At 48.5% G+C, this 20,527-nt stretch overlaps 1 protein-coding gene and 1 long non-coding RNA gene across 2 annotated transcripts in view; one reads left to right on the top strand and one right to left on the bottom strand.

Annotated features, from left to right (window-relative positions):
• Positions 1-20,527, top strand: part of TUBGCP2 (tubulin gamma complex component 2) — a 31,355-nt gene that overhangs the window by 9,533 nt on the left and 1,295 nt on the right. Inside the window, exons 6-16 of the mRNA XM_014856869.3 lie at positions 3,930-4,137; positions 4,467-4,666; positions 5,096-5,285; positions 12,159-12,304; positions 13,901-14,081; positions 14,767-14,947; positions 17,339-17,511; positions 17,808-17,936; positions 18,451-18,571; positions 19,381-19,524; positions 20,139-20,267. Coding sequence (XP_014712355.1) covers positions 3,930-4,137; positions 4,467-4,666; positions 5,096-5,285; positions 12,159-12,304; positions 13,901-14,081; positions 14,767-14,947; positions 17,339-17,511; positions 17,808-17,936; positions 18,451-18,571; positions 19,381-19,524; positions 20,139-20,267 — 1,802 coding nt within the window. The remainder of the gene's footprint in view (positions 1-3,929; positions 4,138-4,466; positions 4,667-5,095; positions 5,286-12,158; positions 12,305-13,900; positions 14,082-14,766; positions 14,948-17,338; positions 17,512-17,807; positions 17,937-18,450; positions 18,572-19,380; positions 19,525-20,138; positions 20,268-20,527) is intronic.
• Positions 1-20,527, bottom strand: part of LOC139046598 (uncharacterized) — a 25,443-nt gene continuing 4,916 nt past the window's right edge. The window contains exon 3 of the long non-coding RNA XR_011506848.1: positions 1-72. This is a non-coding gene — a long non-coding RNA (uncharacterized lncRNA). The remainder of the gene's footprint in view (positions 73-20,527) is intronic.

Genomic DNA, 20,527 nt, shown 5'->3' on the forward strand with positions numbered 1-20,527 from the left:
CACCTGAGCACCCAGGGGGGTGTGATTCCTCCTGTCGTGGCCTCTGTGGTGATGTTGCGCTTGTGTTTGGATCTGTTAGAAAAGAAAAAGACATACAATCCCATTTAAAATTGCAACAAAATAAATTAAATACCTAGGAACAAATTTAACCAGAGAGGTGAAAGACTTGTACAGTGAAAACTTTAAGACATCGTTGAAAGAAATCGAAGACACAAAAATGGCAAGATATTCCATGTTCATTGGAAGATTAGAAGAATAAACATTTAAAATGTCCGTATTATCTAAAGCAACCTACAGATGCAATGCATTCCTATCAAAGTCCCAACGACATTTTTCATGGAAATGGAACAGAGTCCTGAAATTTATGTGGAACAACAAAAATCCTGAATAGCCAAAGCATTCCTGAGAAAAAAGGGCAAAGCTGGATGCATGACACTCCCTCATTTTAAAATATACTGCAAAGGGGCCGGCCCAGTGGCGCACTGGTTAAGTTCACACATTCTGCTTTGGTGGCCCAGCATTCGCCGGTTTGGACCCCTGGTGCAGACCTTCGCACTGCTTGTCAAACTATGCTGTGGCAGGCGTCCCACATATAAAGTAGAGGAAGATGGGCACGGATGTTAGCTCAGGGCCAGTCTTCCTCAAAAAAAAAAAAAAACAAACTGCAAAACTATAGTAATCAAAACAGCATTGTACTGGCACAAAAACAGGCACACAGAGCAGTGGAACAGAGTCGAGAGCCCAAAAATGAACCCACACATCTATGGATAGCTAATTTTCGACAATAGAGCCAAGAACATAGAATGGAGAAAGTTTCTTCAATAAATGGTGTTGGGAAAACTGGACAGCCACGTGCAAAAAAGTGAAAGTAGACCACTATCTTACATCATATACAAAAATGAACTCAAATGGATTAAAGACTTAAGGTAAGACCTAAAACCATAAAACTCCTAGAAGAAAACACGGGCAGTACGCTCTTTGACATTGGTTTTAGCAGTATCTTTTTGAATGCTATGTGTACTCAGGCAAGGGAAACAGAAGAAAAATAAACAAATGGGACTACATCAAACTAAAAAACTTCTGCATGGCAAAGGAAACTGAACAAAAGGAAAAGACAACACACCAATTGGGAGAAAATACTTGGAAATCTTGTACCTGACAAGGAGTTAATTTCCAAAATATATTAAAAACTCATACAACTCAACAAGAAAAAACTCAATCAAAAAATGGGCAGAGGATATAAATAGCCATTTCTCCGAAGAAGATACACAGATGGCCAACAGACATATGAAAAGATGTTCAACAGCACTGGTTATTAGGGAAATTCAAATCAAAACCGCAATGGGATATCACCCCACACGTGTTAGAATGGCTAGTATCAAAAAGACAGAGTAACAAGTGTTGGCGAGGATGTGGAGAAAGGAAACCCTTGTGCACTGTTGGTGGGAGTGCAGACTAGTGCAGCCACTGTGGAAAACAGTATAGAGATTCCTCAAAAGAATTAAGAATAGGAATACTGTATGATCCAGCTATCCCACTACCGTGTATTTATCCAAAGAACATGAAAACAAATGTGTAAAGATGTTGTCACCCATATGTTCATTGCAGCATTGTTTACAATAGCCAAGAATTGGAAGCAACCCAAGTGCCCATCAAAGGATGAATATGTATGTATATATACACACACACATATATACATATGTATCTGTATATAACGGAATTCTATTTAGCCATAAAAAAAGACAAAACCATGCTATTTGCAACAACATGGATGGACTTTGAGGGCATTGTGCTAAGTGAAATAAGTCAAAGGGAGAAAAATGCCATATGATTTCACTCTGCCAGGTATGTGTGTCAGCTCCACACCGTGCGACCTCACTGTTACCTTGGGCCAGCATCCTTGTCTGGAAAGCACTATCTTGGTGGTGTGCAGCAGGCTGGCACAGCAGGTGGGAAGTGAACACAGGTGTCACCCCCAGCTCCAGGACCAGTCACCATGCAGAGAATGGAGGGGGAAGGCCTGGAGCCCCATTGTGGAGATCAACAGAGATGGCTGCACCAGCCCGAAATCCAGGAGAGGCATGCTAGGGATAGGGATCTGGGATCACACCATGGGCACCTGATTCCTTAAAACAGATGAGGTCACCTGGAAGGAAACCGTGGAGGGGCCCAAGGGCAGACCCCGAAGATCCACTGGGAAGACAAAGTGGAAGGAGAAGGAGCCAACGGGGAAGGAACGTCCAGAAAGGCTGGGGAAGCGGCAACAGCCAGTGCGCGGCGCTGCTAAGATGTTGAGCAGAAACCACCTGTGTCTGCGGAGCTCGAGGCTTGGGGATCTTGGCAGAGGCTGCTGCGTGGAGGCCACACCCAAGTGGTTCAGAGGCAGAGACGACTGCCCTTGTGATTTAGGGACAAGGATGGTAGTCAGACAGGCTTGTGGGTCAGGGCAGGGATTTCAAAGACGAGAATCACTAAACCAACTGGCATAGACAAGACAGCCAGTTGAGGAGCCAGAAGACAGAAAGACTTACGAAAGGGACGGGACCTGAGGGGGTACCCGGTGGCCACAGCGCATGGGGGGACAGCCCAGCCTGCAGCAAGGACATGCCCTGCCAGGGCAGAAGCAGGAGGAGAGGGATAAGACGGCCCTCAGGGAGGGTGGTGTACGTGCAAGTGAGGGCATTCACCCTGCTGGCCTGCCTTGGCTCCAGGAAGGAACTCAGGGAAGGCACAAATGACCACTGAGAGGTGGGAGTGGCACCAGGCGGCCGCTGCACACCATGCTGAGAATGCAGGTAGGCCCACCAGTGAGGTCCTACCAGGTGGAGATGAAGGGCGGGCCGAGGACAACTGTACTGATGACATGGGTCTGAGCGTGGACAGGAAAGGTCTGACGGGCGACAAGGCCAGAGGGGTGCATGGAGGATGCCCGTGCCAGGGGCCTGTGGTGTGGGACCAGGGTGTGACGGGGCAGGGGGCAGGATGGTGACATGGTGGGGCCCACCTCCTGCCGCACCATTTACTTCACATCCCAGGATCACCCTGGTTGAAGCCCTGCTGATGCTCTCTGGAAGGGACCATGCTGGCGGGTGAGGGGTGCAGGTGCGGTGCTCAGAGACATGTCCTGCTGTCACAGGCAGGCCTGCAGTGTGCAGACGTGTGATGCCAGCAGTGTTTTTGTAAACTGCACAGTGTGTGGTGCAGTGCCATCCCGATCTGCCAGCCCTGGTTTTGGGGTGCCCTGGGGCTGACACAGGCGCCCCGCAGGGCCCTCCGTGCAAAGCCGGGTTGGGAGCAGTTTCATAGAGAGCTTTCTTCTGGTGCTGCCGTGCCTCCCCATGCGTGGCATCCATCCCAGCAGGTGTCAAGAGGACCCCAGGGGTTGTCCTGGGGCTGTGAACTGAGAGGCAGGGAGCACCTGGGCCGGGAGGCGTGTGGTGGGCGGCCGTGGTCCATGGCCTGTGACTGCCCTTGAGCCCGTCAGGTGTCGTGAGGGAACCGCCTCGTGCTGTGTGCATCTGGTAGAGATGGTCACTGTTTTAAAGGTTTTAAAGAAAACCTCGTTTTTATGCCGGGGCAACCTAGACTCAGCACGTTGTCAGGAATGCTGTGAGGACGGCTCTTTAAACTGTGAGCTTCCCTTGTAGACGGCGGCCTTCTCTGAGCGCAGGGAGCTTATTTGCTCCACCTGCCTGTTGGCGGCCAGCGCCCTCCTCCTGAGGTGTTGGAATCTCAGCCTTTGGTGCCCAGTGGGGTCAGTCAGAGCCAAATGAGCCACTTAATTTTTATGTCGTAAATATTTGAGGAATTTACGCAGAGGAAGATGAGTGAGGGTATGACTTCTAGTGAGTTGGTTCCATTGGGGGTCACTGGGAACAAGGAGGTGTGGAGGCGAGCTCCATGGCCCCAGCCGGTGTCTGCACCCACAGGCACGCTGCCCCTGGCCTCCCAGGAGTCGGCTGTCGTGGAGGACCTGCTCTACGTGCTGGTTGGTGTGGATGGCAGGTACATTACTGCCCAGCCGCTCACTGGAAGGCAGAGCCGGACGTTCCTTGTGGACCCCAACCTGGACCTGTCCATCAGAGAGCTGGTGAACAGGATCCTCCCGGTGGCTGCCAGTTACTCCACTGTGACCAGGTAGGTGCCAGATGGGACCTGGTGCTGGACGCTGGCCTTCTCAGACGTACTCAGCCCCCAGAGTCACACTGGGTGCCCGTAAAGATCATTCAAGTCCCCTTCTTAGGAAAGTCCCCATCTTATTGAGACCCACCTTCACTCCTGGCACAATTTTGAAAGGCCTGGGGATAAGTGCAGGGAACCCAGTGTCCCAGAGTTCCCTCTGGGGAGAAGAGCTTGAGTGGGTCGTTTGCTTCCACTTTGTGGATGGGACTTGGAACATGTGACCTCTTAGCTGAAGACGTGGCTCTCACCTTCTCCAGAGTGCCCAGTGCTTCCTTGTCTCGTAGGTTCATTGAAGAGAAGTCTTCCTTCGAGTACGGGCAGGTGAACCACGCCTTGGCAGCTGCCATGAGGACCCTGGTGAAGGAGTACCTGATCCTGGTCACACAGCTGGAGCAGCTGCAGAGGCAAGGCCTCCTGTCACTGCAGAAACTCTGGTTCTACATCCAGCCGGCCATGCGCACCGTGGACATCCTGGCCTCCCTGGGTACGCGCCTGCCAGCACCTCAGCCAGGCCAGGAGAGCCGCTGGGGGCTTGGGCAGCGCGCAGGCCGTTTCCGTGGTGGAACGGTTCGTGGCATGTGCAGAGGAGACATGGGTAGTGTCATGGGAGGGACCTCGGGCCAGGGTGCTAGTCATTCGTTTCTTACTTTTGGACATCAGGGGTGTGAGGCCAAAGCCTGTGTTGCTTCATGTTTTATTAATTTGCAGGAGGAAAACTCTGGAAGCTCTCGTTGGTAAACTTTAGGTAGCAACTACAGCCTTATAGTTTGAGTCTATCCCAGAAAAGAAGCACCTCTCCCCATGAGGAGGTCAGAGATGAGCTGAGAGGTTCTAGTCCGTCTGTCATGATGCAGCCAGGAGAGCCGTGGGCACCCCCATCTCAGCACTCAGTGCCACCTCCTCCTCCTTGCAGCCACCTCGGTGGATAAAGGCGAGTGTCTCGGGGGCTCAACCCTGAGCCTTCTCCACGACCGCAGCTTCAACTACACGGGCGACAGCCAGGCGCAGGAGCTGTGCCTGTACCTCACCAAGGCCGCCAGCGTGCCCTACTTTGAGATTCTAGAAAAGTGGATCTACAGAGGAATAATTAATGACCCGTACAGGTAGGCTCGGGGGGTGACGAGACAAGTCTGGGCTTGAAGGAGTGCATGTCCGCGTGCAGCCGTGCAGCCCAGGGAGGCCGCGTCCTCCTGGCTGCGCCTCAGCAGCTTTATTCTCTTGTGTGGAGGACATTAAAATTGTCTCGAATCGGGCTCTTTCCCTCCTTTGTGTGGGCTTCCCTCACGGTCTCCTGAGGTCTGTGGGCTCTTCCTCAGTGTGATGTATTTATTTATTTATTTTTTTTTTTTTTTTTTATTGAGTTAATGATAGGTTACAATCTTGTGAAATTTCAGTTGTACATTAATGTTTGTCAGTCGTGTTGTAGGTGCACCACTTCACCCTTTGTGCCCACCCCCCACCCCACCTTTCCCCTGGTATCCACTAAACTGTTCTTAGTCCATAATTTTAAATTCCTCATATGAGTGGAGTCATACACAGATTGTCCTTCTCTCGCTGGCTTATTTCACTTAACATAATTCTCTCAAGGTCCATCCATGTTATTGCAAATGGAATGATTTTGTTCTGTTTTGCAGCTGAGTAGTATTCCATTGTATATATGTACCACATCTTCTTTATCCATTCGTCTGTTGATGGGCACTTAGGTTGCTTCCACGTCTTGGCTATTGTAAACAGTGCTGCAATAAACATTGGGGTGCACAGGACTTTTGGGATTGCTGACTTCAAGCTCTTTGGATAAATACCCAGTAGTAGGATGGCTGGATCGTATGGTAGTGCTATTTTTAATTTTTTGAGGAATCTCCATACTGTTTTCCATAGTGGCTGCACCAGTTTGCATTCCCACCAGCAGTGTATGAGGGTTCCTTTTTCTCCGCAACCTCTCCAACATTTGTTGCTATTAGTTTTAGATATTTTTGTCATTCTAACGGGTGTAAGGTGATATCTTAGTGTAGTTTTGATTTGCATTTCCCTGATGATCAGCAATGATGAGCATCTTTTCATATGCCTATTGGCCATCAGTATATCTTCTTTGGAGAAATGTCTGTTCATGTCTGCAGCCCATTTTTTAATTGGGTTGTTTGATGTTTTGTTGTTGAGTTGCGAGAGTTCTTTATATATTATGGATATTAAGCCTTTGTCAGATATATGACTTGCAAATATTTTTTCCCAGTTAGTGGGTTGTTTTTTTGTTTCAATCCTGTTTTCATTTGCCTTGAAGAAGCTCTTTAATCTGATGAAGTCCCATTTGTTTATTCTTTCTATTGTTTCCCTTCTCTGAGAAGGCATGGTGTCCGAAAAGATCCTTTTAATTACTGATGTCAAAGAGTGTACTGCCTACGTTTTCTTCCCGAAGCCTTGTGGTTTCAGGTCTCACCTTTAGGTCTTTGATCCATTTTGAGTTTAGTTTGGTGAATGGTGAAAAAGAATGGTCAATTTTCATTCTTTTACATGTGGCTTTCCAGTTTTCCCAGCACCATTTGTTGAAAAGACTTTCTTTTCTCCATTGTATGCCCTCAGCTCCTTTGTCAAAGATAAGCTGTCCATAGATGTGTGGTTTTATTTCTGGGCTTTCGATTCTGTTCCATTGATCTGTGCACCTGCTTTTGTACCAGTGCCATGCTGTTTTGATTACTGTAGCTTTGGTAGTATGTTTTGAAGTCAGGGATTGTGATGCCTCCCGTTTTGTTCTTTTTTCTCAGGATTGCTTTAGAAATTCGGGGTCTTTTGTTGCCCCATATGAATTTTAGGATTCTTTGTTCTAATTCTGTAAAGAATGTCATTGGGATTCTGATTGGGATGGCGTTGAATCTGTAGATTGCTTTAGGTAGAACGGACATTTTAACTATGTTTATTCTTCCAATCCATGTACATGGAATGTCTTTCCATCTCCTTATGTCGTCATCCAGTTCTCTCAGAAAGGCCTTGTAATTTTCATTATATAGGTCCTTCACTTCCTTGGTTAAATTTACCCCAAGGTATTCTATTCTTTTTGTTGCGATTGTGAATGGTATTGTATTCTTGAGTTCTTTTTCTGTTGGTTCATTACTGGAGTATAGAAATGCTACTGATTTATGCAAATTGGTTTTATACCCTGCAACTTTGCTGTAGTTGTTGATTACTTCTAACAGTTTTCCAATGGATTCTTTGGGGTTTTCTATATATAAGATCATGTCGTCTGCAAACAGTGAGAGTTTCACTTCTTCCCTCCCTATTTGGATTCCTTTTATTCCTTTTCCTTGCCTGATTGCTCTGGCCAGGACCTCCAGTACTATGTTAAATAAGAGTGGTGATAGAGGGCATCCTTGTCTCGTTCCTGTTTTCAGGGGGATGGCGTTCAGTTTTTGCCCATTGAGTATGATGTTGGCTATGGGTTTGTCGTATATGGCCTTTATTATGTTGAGGTAGTTTCCTTCTATGCCCATTTTGTTCAGAGTTTTTATCACAAATGGCTGTTGGATCTTGTCAAATGCCTTCTCTGCATCTATTGAGATGATCATGTGGTTTTTATTCCTCAGTTTGTTGATGTGGTGTATCACGTTGATTGATTTGCGGATGTTGAACCATCCCTGTGTCCCTGGTATGAATCCCACCTGATCATGATGTATGATTCTTTTGATGAATTGCTGAATTCTGGTTGCCAAAATTTTGTTTAGAATTTTTGCATCTATGTTTATCAGTGATTTTGGCCTGTAGTTCTTTTTTTTCGTGATGTCCTTGTCAGGTTTTGGTATCAGCGTGATGTTGGCCTCATAGAATGTGTTAGGAAGTGTTCCATCTTCCCTAACTTTTTGGAATAGCTTGAAAAGGATAGGTATTAAATCCTCTCTGAAAGTTTGGTAGAATTCCCCAGGAAAGCCATCTGGTCCTGGGGTTTTATTCTTTGGGATGTTTTTGATTGCTGTTTCAATCTCTTTCCTTGTCATTGGTCTGTTCAAATTGTCTGCCTCTTCTTGAGTGAGCTTTGGGAGATTGTAGGAGTCCAAGAATTTATCCATTTCCTCTAGGTTATCCATTCTGTTGGCATATAGTTTTTTGTGGTATTCTCTTATAATCTGTTGTATTTCTGCAGAGTCTGTTGTTATTTCTCCTCGCTCATTTCTGATTTTGTTTGTTTGAGCTTTCTCCCTTTTTTTCTTCGTAAGTCTGGCTAGTGGTTTGTCAATTTTATTTATCTTATTGAAAAACCAGCTCTTTGTCTCATTGATCCTTTCTACTGCCTTTTTCGTTTCAATAGTATTTATTTCTGCTCTGACTTTTATTATTTCTCTCCTTCTGCTGACTTTGGGCTTCATTTGTTCTTTTTTCTCTAGTTCAGTTAGGTGTGCTTTAAGGTTGCTTATTTGGGATTTTTCTTGTTTGTTAAGATGTGCCTGTATTGCGATGAATTTTCCTCTTAATACAGCTTTTGCTGTATCCCATATGAGTTGGTATGGCATGCTATCATTTTCATTTGTTTCCAGGTATTTTTTTATTTCTTCTTTCATTTCTTCAATGATCCATTGCTTGTTCAGTAGTGTGTTGTTTAGTCTCCACATTTTTGTGCCTTTCTCAGCTTTTTTCTTGTAATTAATTTCTAGCCTTATAGCACTATGATCTGAGAAGATGCTTGTTATTATTTCAATTTTTTTTAAATTTGTAGAGGCTTGCCTTGTTTCCCAACATATGGTCTATCCTAGAGAATGTTCCATGTGCACTTGAGAAGAATGTGTATTCTGCTCTTTCAGGGTGAAGTGATCTATATATGTCTATTAAGTCCAATTGTTTTAGTTTTTCGTTTAGCTCCACTATTTCCTTGCTGATTTTGTGTCTGGATGATCTGTCCATTGATGTGAGTGGGGTGTTGAGGTCCCCTGCTATTATTGTGTTGTTTTTAACATCTTCCTTTAGGTCTGTTAATAGTTGCTTTATGAATCTTGGTGCTCTGGTGTTGGGTGCATAGATATTTATAAGCGTTATTTCTTCTTGATGAAGTGTCCCTTTGATCATTATATATTGTCCCTCTGTGTCTCTCTTTACCTGTCTTATTTTGAAATCCACTTGGTGTGATATGAGAATTGCAACACCTGCCTTTTTTTCCTTGCTAGTTGCTTGAAGTATTGTCCTCTACCCCTTCACCCTGAGTCTGTGTTTGTCCTTGGGGCTGAGGTGTGTTTCCTGGAGGCAACAAATTGTTGGATCGTGTTCTTTAATCCATTTTGCACTCTGTGTCTTTTTATTGGAGAGTTCAATCCATTCACATTGAGAGTGATTATTGATGCATGTGGACTTAGTGCTGTTAATCTGTCGCTCATTATCTTGTTTTCCTGCGTTTCTTTTCCTGTTTGCTTTAGAGTACCCATTTAATACTGCAATTTCTTATGCTGGGTTTCTTAGATTTTTCCTTATTTATGATTTGTGACTCTGTTCTGTACTTTATTTTAGTGTCTACCTTGAAGTTTGTATTTAGAATCTCGTGTATAATATAGTCTGTTCTCTGGTGGTCTCTTACTTACTTGACCAATACTGATTTAGACCCTTTGCTCTTCCCCTCCTAAATAATTATTTTCATTTTTTATTCCAACTCATCTTATTAATTGGTAGTTAGAGTGCTAAGATCGTCCTTGTTTTGGTAGTTTCCTTACCTTTACCCTAATGCTATAGTTGAATATTTGCTATCCTGTTCTGGTTCTATCCATCGGTCTCCCTAGTCTGTGGATTGTGTCCCCTTTCTCCCTTTTTGCTTTTTTCAGGTATGAGAGCCTTCTTGAGGATTTCTTGTAATGGAGGGCTTTTAGTTACAAATTCCCTTAACTTTTGTTTGTCTGGAAAAGATTTAATTTCTCCCTCATATCTGAAGGAAATTCTTGCTGGATAGAGTATTCTTGGCTGAAGGTTTTTATCCTTTAAAGCTTTGAATATATCACTCCAATCTCTCCTAGCTTGTAGGGTTTCTGTAGAGAAATCCGCTGACAGTCTGATAGGGGCTCTTTTATAGGTTATTCTCTTTTTTTTCCTTACTTCCCTGAGTATTCTTTCCTTATCATTCCTTTTTGCCAACTTTACTACTATGTGCCTTGGGGTAGCTCTTTTTACATTGACAAATCTAGGAGATCTAAAACCCTCCTCTACACACATTTCTCCATCGATCCCTAGATTTGGGGAGTTCTCTTCAATAATTTCGTTAAGCACACTTTCTGCTCCATTTTCCTTTTCCATATTCTCGGGAATTCCTATGATCCTTATGTTCTTACTCCTCATTGAATCCATTATCTCTCGGAGATTTTCCTCATTTTTTTTTAATTCTCAGTTCTCTTTCTTCCTCTGTCTGGCACCATTCAGCCTGTCTATCTTCTATTATGCTAATTTTCTCCTCTATGTTGTCTACACGGGCATTCAGGGATCCGTATTCTGTTTCATCTGGTCCATTGTGTTTTTCATCTCAAGTAATTCTGTTTGATTCTTCTTTATGATTTCAATCTCTTTTGTGAAGTAACTCCAGAACTCGGCTTGTTTATCTTTCTCTCTACCTCATTGAGTTTTTTGATTATAGCTGCTCTGAATTCATTATCACTTAGTTTTCCTAATTCCAAGTCCTCAGGACTTAATTCTGTGTTTTTATTGTTTTCCTTCTGGTCTGGGGCTTTTATAAATTGCTGGATGGTAGAGGAGCGGTTTTTTCGCATGGTGGTAGAATTCAGTTGCAGTTACAGCCTGTCGCCACTAGATGGGGGTCGAGAGCGGCGTGTTAGCTCTCCGCCTTGGGGCGAGATGGCTGCGCCCACTGGCTTTGTTGGGGGGAGGGGCTGTTACTCACACGCGCCGGTCTGGGTTCAGATCAGTTCTGTTCTCTGGTCTCGCAAGGCCCTTGATTTATGGGGTCCCCGCGGATGGAAGCTTTCCCCCCGTCAGCGGGTCTCCACTGAACCAGCGGCAGGAGTCCTGGATGATCCCCCGGTCGCACGGCCCCTCTGCCGCTCCTTCCCGACCCGCGCCGCAGCGATCGCAGACTCTAGGGGAGGGAGCGATGTTCTCTCCTACCGTTCCAGCGCCTCCGAGGCCGTCTGCAAGGTTATGATCTCCGCCTTCTTGGTATTGTAGGTCTCTAACGAGCTGGCATTATGTTTATTCTCTGAAATTCAGTTCTTCCAATCTTATGTTGTATTTTGGAGGGGAGAGAATCCCAGGTCAGCTCACCCCGCCATTTTGCTCCGCCCCCCATCTCAGTGTGATGTATTTAAATGCACAGAGCAAAACATGGTGGCTTACAAAGAGTTCTATTATGTTGATATATATTTGTCAAAATATTTTAAAAATAAACTTGTGGTATAAAAATATAACGACCGAAATAACAAAATCTGTGAGGAGGGGCTTAATAAGGAATGCAGCTCCCAAGTCCTGGTGTTCGTGAGGGAGGTTTGAAGCACTATGCGAAGGCATCTGGTCTCTGTTGGTGACGGGCGCACTACCCCTGATGTGAGCACCGTCTTGTTGCCACATTTATGACGGAAGGAAATGCTAGATTCCAGGAAGGGGGTGGAATAAGGGGCATCACCTTCCCATTCCAGCTGTGTGGGCTGAGTTCTCTGAACCTGCGCCAGAGGGAGGCTGGGGGTTTACTTTAACTCACAAGTGAGAACTGGCTGTAGAGAGGCTGTGCTTGGCTCCGTGGAGCCCTGTGCACCATGTGGGCCTCCGTTGTGCTCTCAGCTTGTGCGGGGGGCGGGGGGCCTCGTGAGGGCTGTGTTTGTGCAGGGGGTATGCTCAGGGGGCACTCATGTGGGGTGGGTGTGCTCTGGGGGGCGCTCATGCAGGCGGTTGTGCTTGGGGGGCATTTGTGTGCAGGGCGAGCTTGTCCGGGCAGCACACAGCCTCCCTTCTGCGTGTCATCCTCGAGAACCTCGAGAACCTACTCCTTACCAAGAGCATTCTGTCTCCAGCGAGTTCATGGTCGAGGAGCACGAGCTTCGGAAGGAGAAGATCCAGGAGGATTACAATGACAAGTACTGGGACCAGAGGTACACCGTTGTCCAGCGGCAGATCCCGTCCTTCCTGCAGAAAATGGCGGGCAAGATCCTCAGCACAGGTGACACCGCGGGGCAGGGGTGGGCCTGGTGCACACAGCAGGCCTTAAACCCCAGGCCCCACCTTCCTGGGCATGTGGGCATGCCTCCTCTGTCCTGTGCCTGGTCATCGCGTCCCTCTCCGGGGGCGGGCACCCCACTGTGCACACAGCAAGTGCTGAGGCGCAGATCGCCTTCATTTGCTTGGGCAGTGTCTGTCTGCTTCCCGTGCGCTCTGCTGGGCTTCGCTTTGTTCCCTGACCTAGGAGGTGTCTCTCATGTGCATTTTCTTCCTCTTTACTGTTTTGTTTCGAGAACTCTGTTACCACTTAAACAAAAACTTTTTTTATATACAACACTGATGCCAGAGGTGTGGGTTTTCCACACCAAGAGCCAGTTCTCTGTGGACACCAGCTGGCTGTCCTACAAATTAACTCAGTCCTGACACCAACTACCTGGAGTTAGCGCGGGCCCCACAGGTCAAGGGCTCAGTCCCTCAAGACTGCCCCCATTTCAGAACCCGTCACAAGGATCAGGTCCCTGCCACCGCACTTCTCTCTGGCCTGGCTGCAAACCGGGGCTCCCATGACTCCTCCTCAGGCTCAATGACTTGCTATACTGGCTCACAGAGCTCAGGGAGGCACCTTGTTATCGATTGTCGGTTTGTTGTAAAGGGTGTAGTAAAGAATGCAGCGAACAGCCAGATAAGGAGGTCCAGGGTGGGTGTGGAAGGGTCCCCAGCACAGGAGCTCTGTCCCCTGGAGTGGGGATGCGCCACCCTCATGACAGGTGATGTGTCCACCAACCCAGAAGCTCTCCAGACCCCTTTGTTAGGGTTTTTGTGGCGTTTCCATGACACAGGCGTGATGTATGAGGTCGTTGGCCTTGGTGACTGATCCATTCCCAGCCCCTCTCCTGTCCCCAGAAGTGTAGCCCGCTGATCACAAGCTTGGTTCCTCTGGCCCCCAGCCCGTCCTGGAGCTGTCTGGGGGCTGCCACACACGAGTCTCGTCATGACCATGAACTCAGGAGCTGTTGGAAGGGGCTGACGAGTAGCACAGGATGCTCCTCTCACCCCCGTCAGTTGGGAGACCTGAGGGTTTTAGGAGCTCAGCGCCAGGAGCCGGGGACGAAGGTCAAATATGTGTTTCTTAGCATATCACAGTGTCAATACAGGAAAACAGACAAGGACACAGGCCCCCTTGGGCCGGGAGTGTTCTTAGTCACCCCCACGTGGGTCAGGAACCCATCTTAGAAATGTGTGTGGCACCTGCTGGAAGACACGTTGCTGGCCTGGTTCCGAGAGCTGAGCTGTTTGGGGCAGGGCTGGGAGATGATTTAGAGTCTGGTTCTCATGAGGCTTTTTGAAATTGTTTCTGTGGTCTGATTAGAAAAATCCAGGAGAAGGAGCCTAGCAAGTCTCAGCAGTTACTGCTTCTGTCCTTCAGAGATGACAGTTGTGTTTCTCTGTGTAAAGTGGGTTCTAGGACCGTTCTTGCATTGTCTGCTCTTTCCAGTTCTCTGGCTAGCGTTTGGGCTGTGGTATCTGAGGTTCAGGCCTGTGATTTATTGTACGTACAATAAAAATTCTAATCTGCTTCCCTGCATCTCTTTTTCAGGAAAATACCTCAATGTGGTCAGAGAGTGTGGTCATGATGTCACCTGCCCGGTGGCCAAAGAGATCATCTACACATTGAAGGAGCGGGCGTACGTGGAGCAGATCGAGAAGGCTTTCAACTACGCCAGCAAGGTCCTGCTGGGCTTCCTGATGGAGGAGAAGGAGCTCGTGGCGCACCTGAGGTGTGCTCTTTGCTGCGAACAGCTGCTCGCCTCTTGCACGGCGCAGACCGTGTGGAGAGTGTTTGCCCAAGATGCAGGACTTCCCTTCAGCTGCTCTGTTTAGTCGTTTGTAAAATGAGCATGCCGCCAGGTTGTCTCCCGCCTGGGAACCGGGCACATTTGTGACCATCCCACCTCGGTCCTTACTGCCTGGCATCTGCAGGGATGTCCTCCCCAGGGGCCAGCAGAGGGCAGCGTCTGCCCTTGTCACCTTGTCTGAGGTGCCCTGGCTCCCCAGCCCTGCTCCCTGCCTGGGGCCATGAGCCCTCCTCAGTGCTCCATACAGTGACCCATCTGCAACCCCCTCCTCAGTTCCTTTCTGGCAACATCTCCTCCTGCCACATCCTGGCTCCGTGGTCCTGTGTCCCTGCCTGAGAGCTGTTCTCTTCAGCTAGTTTTAAGCTTACTGCTAGTGCCCCCTTGTTTAAACATAATTCCTGGTTGGAAGCTCAGGGCACTGTAAGTGTGGGTGACATCCTTAGCACGCCCACCTCGTCATTCAGACCGCTCATTTTGGTGGGAACCCTTTGCATGCACGTGCCTTTTCTGCATCAGTCACCTGCCCTTGTTTCTCTGAGAGTCCAGGCTGTTGCACGTGTCAGGCACCCTCACTGACGTCTGCCTCTCGCCTTCGCCGCTCTGGCAGGTCCATCAAGCGCTACTTCCTGATGGACCAGGGGGACTTCTTCGTGCACTTCATGGACCTCACTGAGGAGGAGCTGAAGAAGCCAGTGGATGACATCACACCCACCCGCCTGGAGGCGCTGCTGGAGCTGGCCCTGCGCATGAGCACAGCCAACACGGACCCCTTCAAAGATGACCTTAAGGTGGGCGTGGCCAGGGGCTGCCTGGGAGCCTACTCCTAAAGATGTGGGGCAGCTGCCTGAGAAAGACATTGACATAAAAACAGGGTGGGAACCAACCCTGACAAATATTTTTTGTTCCTCAGTTGAAATGATCATGTATCTTTTCCTTCCTTCTGTTAGCGTGATTTGTTTTCATATGTTGAGCCGTCCTCGTGTCCCAGGAATAAATCCCACTTGGTCCCAGTGTGTGGTCCTTTTAGTGTGTTGCGGGATGCGGTGTACCAGCGTCGTGTTGAGGATTTTGGTGTCTGTTTGTCAAGGATGCTGGTCTGTGGTTTTCATGTGTCTGTCTGGCTTCACTACCAGGGTGATGCTGGCTTCATAGGTGGAGCTTGGAAGCATTCCCTCCTCTGCAGTGTTTTGGAGGAGTTCCGGGAGGGTCAATTCTTTAATTCTTCTTCAGCATTTGGTAGAATTCACCGGTGAAGTCAGCTGGTTCCGGGCTCTGCTTTGTGGAGAGGCTTGGATGATTTCTTCCCTCTCCTCACTGGTTCGGGTCTGCTCAGGTTTCCTTTCTTGAGTCATTTTTGGGATTTGTGCACAGCTGGGGCTTGGGGTAGGAAGTAGTGCTCAGGATCATTCTCGTCTCTCTTAGGTTGACAGTAATGTCCCTGCCTTCGTTTCTGCTGTCAGTAATTTGAGTCTTCTTTCTTTAGTCACTGCAGCTAAAAGTTTTGTCAGTTTTGTGGATCTTTCAGAGAACTAACTTTTGGTTTCTTTGATTTTTCTCTACCATTTTCCTTTCTCCATTTTGTTTATTTCTGCTCTAGTCTTTTTTTATTTCCTTCTTTCTGCTAGCTTTGGGTTTAGTTTGCTCTTTTTCTAAAGTTAGGTTATCGACTTGAGATCATTCTTCTCTTTAATGCGGGTATTTGTAGCTGTGCCTTCCCTCCCAGCACCGTGTTCCCTGAGTTGCGGTGCGTTGGTTTCCATTTCCATTTGACTCAAGGTTTCTTCTAATTTCCCTTGTGATCTTTTTGTTTGACCCATTTGTTTTTAAGAGTGTTTAATTTTCACGTATTTGTGAATTTCCCAGTTTTCCTTCTGTTACTGATTTCTGACTTCATTCCGTCGTGATCATAGAGCGCTTCACGTGACTTCAGTTTTGTGGACTCTAAGGCGTGTTTTGTGGCCTCCCGGTGGTCTCTCCCGAGAGGGTTCTGTGTGCACCTGAGGAGAGTGTGTGTGGGAAGGTCCTGTGGACGTCCAGCTGGTTCACTGGTCAAGTCCTCTCTTAGTGACCTTCCATCCGGTGGTCTGGCCGCTGTTGGAAGTGGGGTGTGAAAGTCGTCCACTGTTACTGCGGAACGCCTCTCCTCCTGACTCTGTCAGTTCTTGCTTCGTATGCTTTAGGGTCTGTTGTTAGGTGTGGGAGTATTTTTTTTTTTTTTGAGGAAGATTAGCCCTGAGCTAACATCTGCTGCCAATCCTCCTCTTTTTGCTGAGGAAGACTGGCCCTGAGCTAACATCCGTGCCCATCCTCCTCTATTTTATTTGTGGGACGCCTGCCACGGCATGGCTTGATGAGTGGTGCCATGTCCGCACCCAGGATCCGAAGCGGTGAACCCCGGGCCGCTGAAGTAGAACATGCGAACTTTAACCACTGCGCCACTGGGCTGGCCCAGTGTGGGAGTATTTTTATAGGTTAAATTCCTAGAAGTGAAATTATTGGATCAGAATATATGGCCATTGTACAAGAAGACTGATCTTACTCGAATCTGCACTTTGTGGACCAGCTAAGGAGGGGCTGTCATCCGCACACTCGGCGTGTCCGTCTTCCCATCGGCTATTTGTGTTTCTTCTTCCTTTATCCTTTGTCCTTCATTGTGGTTCTTGTCCCTTGTTTCTGATTGTGTCATTCTTTTTGTTGATTTATAGGAACTCTTTCACGCTGTCCCTGGTATGTTGTTGGCCCTTAATGAATATTTGAATAAATGTGTGGAAATTTGTGTGTGTCTACATGATGTGTGGACAGGACACTCTGCCCATCATATCTGTCATTTTCCACCAGACGTGCCTCATCTTTTGACGGGCCTGGTGCTTATTGTGGTAAAAGGTTTAAACCTGAAGGATTCAGCTTTTCCTCACTTGCCCTTGTACAAGGCTTCTCATTTATACCATCAGGGGGTATTTTTAAAGGAACTCTGCTTTTCTTTTTTGCTTTAATGGGATGTGATTTAATTTTTGAATTAAGATTTATCAGTGGATGTTTGGTTTCTTAAGCCAGGCTCCAAGATTTAGAATCTGACTTTAGAGGAACTTACCTGCGTCCGGATTTGCTCTTCCAGCTCATTGATGCAAGGGTGCGGAGGTGGGACAGGACCTGATCCTTTCTATTTCTCTTTCCCCAAGATTGATCTGATGCCTCATGACCTCATCACTCAGCTTCTGAGGGTTCTGGCCATAGAGACCAAGCAGGAGAAGGCGATGGTCCATGCCGACCCCACCGAGCTCTCGCTGAGTGGCCTCGAGGCCTTCTCTTTTGACTACGTTGTAAAGTGGCCCCTGTCGCTGATTATTAACAGGTGAGCCTTGGTCCCTCTGGGTGCCAGCCTCAGTAGATATTTATTCAGGTTTTCCAGGAAGAAAGGATTGTCCCCGCCCAGCGACTACCTCGTTTTACAGAGCGTTGAGGGTAGCCTTCCGCACCTGGTCATGTCCAGTGGTCACTGGCTGCATGGCAGCCTGGGCGCAGAACTGTGTTGGTGACATTGCAGCCTGGTCCATGCTCTGTGCCACAAGCCTCGTTTATGACGTCTGGTGCCAGCAATAAGCACCAGGTGTCAGTCAGAACCTTACGTGCCTCTTTCCTTCTTTGTAGGAAAGCCCTGACTCGCTATCAGATGCTCTTCAGGCACATGTTCTACTGCAAGCATGTGGAACGGCAGCTCTGCAACGTGTGGATCAGCAACAAGACCGCCAAGCAGGGCTCGCTGCACTCTGCCAAGTGGTATGCCCTTCCTGCGCTCAAGGGCGCTTCCCTCGAGCAGGATGGCTTGGCTCTTCACACCTTGAAAAAGGCGATGTGATAACGCTCATTAGTAGCTTTTAGATCCACATTGTTTCTTGTGTTGTGTGGCAGTGCAGGGCCTTTGCTGACCACAGGGCACACTGGCTCTGTCCCCAGCCCTCTGCACAGACCTGCAGGACAGCAGGTCCATCTGAGCATGAGCCCTTCGAGGACCTCGAGCTCCTCGGGGGTTGGGATTGTTTCTTTCCTCCTCCTGGCACACTGGAGTGCGTGGTCTTGGCAGACCACTCTCTTTAAGCCAGAGGCACTGCACACGGTCTGTGGCCCCAGGTGTGGTTGTGCTGGGTGTGAGCCGGTGTCGTGAGCGGCGTGCCCGGAAGAGGTGCGCCCTGACGACAGCACCTGCACAGCTTGGGGAGCAGGTGGTGCTTCTCAGACGCTGTGGACACACCAGCTCTGCATCTCCTCTGAAACTGTCTTTACGCTCGCTCAGGTTTGCTGGTGCCTTCACTCTGCGACAGCGAATGCTTAATTTTGTCCAGAATATTCAGTACTATATGATGTTTGAAGTGATGGAACCAACCTGGCATATCCTGGAGAAAAACCTGAAATCTGTGAGTTACAGCTTAATGTATCTTAATGTTTCAAAGGCTCTCTACCAACCAGGGTGTGTTTCATGAATTAGGGTCTTCAGAGAGGAAAGCATTGGGTTAGGTGTCAGGGAGGGAACTGCAGGGAACTGGTCCCAGGGCTTTGCTCTCTTCTTCCTCGTGTGGAGAGGGAGGCTCCCGGGCGCTGCTCCCACTACTCCTGGGGAGCAGTCAGAGTGTGGCGGCTCGGGGAGCCGGCAGGGAGTCAGTGTGGTCTCAGTGCCTGGTCAGGAGAAACAGGCAAAGCTCTCTGCACGTGCACAGAGCAGTTGTCCTTCCCACCGTGACAAGGTGTGTGTGCGTGAGTGAGCATGTGAGCGTGAGCGCGTGTGAGTGTCGGGGGAGGTCCATGCTGCACGCCGCGCTCCCCCAGAGTTGAGCTGTTTGAACAGCGTGGGTGCCTCGCCCTCCGAGGGAGCTCTGAGCCTGTGAGGTGGAGGGCCGGCACTCCCACCGCAGCACGTTCAGGCCCTCTGGAACCTGTCAGCTGGAAATCTCAATCGCACTAAATGCCGGAAGCAGAAAGTGGCAAGTCGTAGTATTTCCTCCTTGCTTTCTGTCCTTAGGAACCAACACTTTGGACCTTTGATGGCACGTTTAGTATCATTTTCTTTTAGTGGTATTTTGAAGTTTCCCCCCAAAAGACCACAGGATTGTTTAAAAAATGGAAACAAAACAGAAGTGTACGAAATAGCCAAAACCGAAGCCTCGCACGTGTTGAGTTTCTCTTGGTGAAGCTGTTCCGAGAGAAGAGTCTGGTGCCCTCTTTGCAGGCCTCCAACATCGACGACGTGCTGGGGCACCACACGAGCTTCCTGGACAACTGCCTCAAGGACTGCATGCTGACCAACCCCGAGCTGCTCAAGGTCTTCTCCAAGCTCATGTCTGTGTGCGTCATGTTCACCAACTGCATGCAGGTGCGTGCCCCTGCCCTGCCTGTGCCGCCTGCTTCCCGCTGTCACTGGGCGTGTCCTGCCTTGAACCCCACGCAGCACTGTGGCAGGGACCGCTGGCTGCAGTGTCTCTGTCCAAGGCTTTTTTATGGACACCTTGTGTTTTTTTTAATCAGAACTTGAGTTCTTGGATTCAGTTAAGTGTTTATTGGGCACCTGTTACAAACAGTTGCCCCAAGGTGATGCTACAGAGTGTCAGGAGGCAGAAGGGGTTGCGTGGGGGCTGGTGGGGTTCCAGGCACAGGTAGGAGGTCTGGTTTGGAGGAGCTGGTGGGAGCATGTGGGAGGTGGCAGAGCCCGCGATGTGGTGGCTGATCACAGAGGGGATGGGAGCGCATGAACCCGATTCAGTAGACACTTAGGAGCCATGTCAGGTTCCCAGATGGAAACACAATGGAAGGAAACTATTTTTAGAAAAATTAGCTCTTGAGCCGTGTGACAGGCAGACTTGGAAATTGTGAGGGTGCAGCTGGTTGTTCCCACCTTCAGCCTCCTGGGTGTCCCGGACAGGAGCGGGGAACATTTCATGTGGAGCGAATGGGTTGTAGCTAACAGAATCATTTCTTCCCAACCCCAAGAGGTTTACACAGAGCATGAAATTAGACAGTGAGCTGGGTCGCCTGACGCTGGAGCACGGCACCATGCTGGGGCCGCCCACGGAAGCCGAGCGGGCCGAGGAGCGCACCAGGAAGGAGCTGGCCAGGAAGGTGTGTGGCCTCGTGGGTTAGTCCAGAAGACCCTCCTTCCTGACCAGATGTGACATGGTGTTAGGATTGCAACACTTCAAAACCAAACTCACTACCATCCTTTCTTTTCTGTCTTCCCTGTGATTCAGAAAAGACCGTTGTAAAATTAGGTTCTAAACACAAGCCAGAGAGAATCTCCCTTACCCCCTCATCCCAACCTCAGCCCTGCTGCGCTCCAGGGCGAGGCTGCAGTTATCCACAGTGGGTGTTGTGGGGAGGGC

The sequence above is a fragment of the Equus asinus genome, chromosome 2 (genome assembly GCF_041296235.1).
Source record: "Equus asinus isolate D_3611 breed Donkey chromosome 2, EquAss-T2T_v2, whole genome shotgun sequence".
NCBI classification, from domain to species: Eukaryota; Metazoa; Chordata; class Mammalia; order Perissodactyla; family Equidae; genus Equus; species Equus asinus.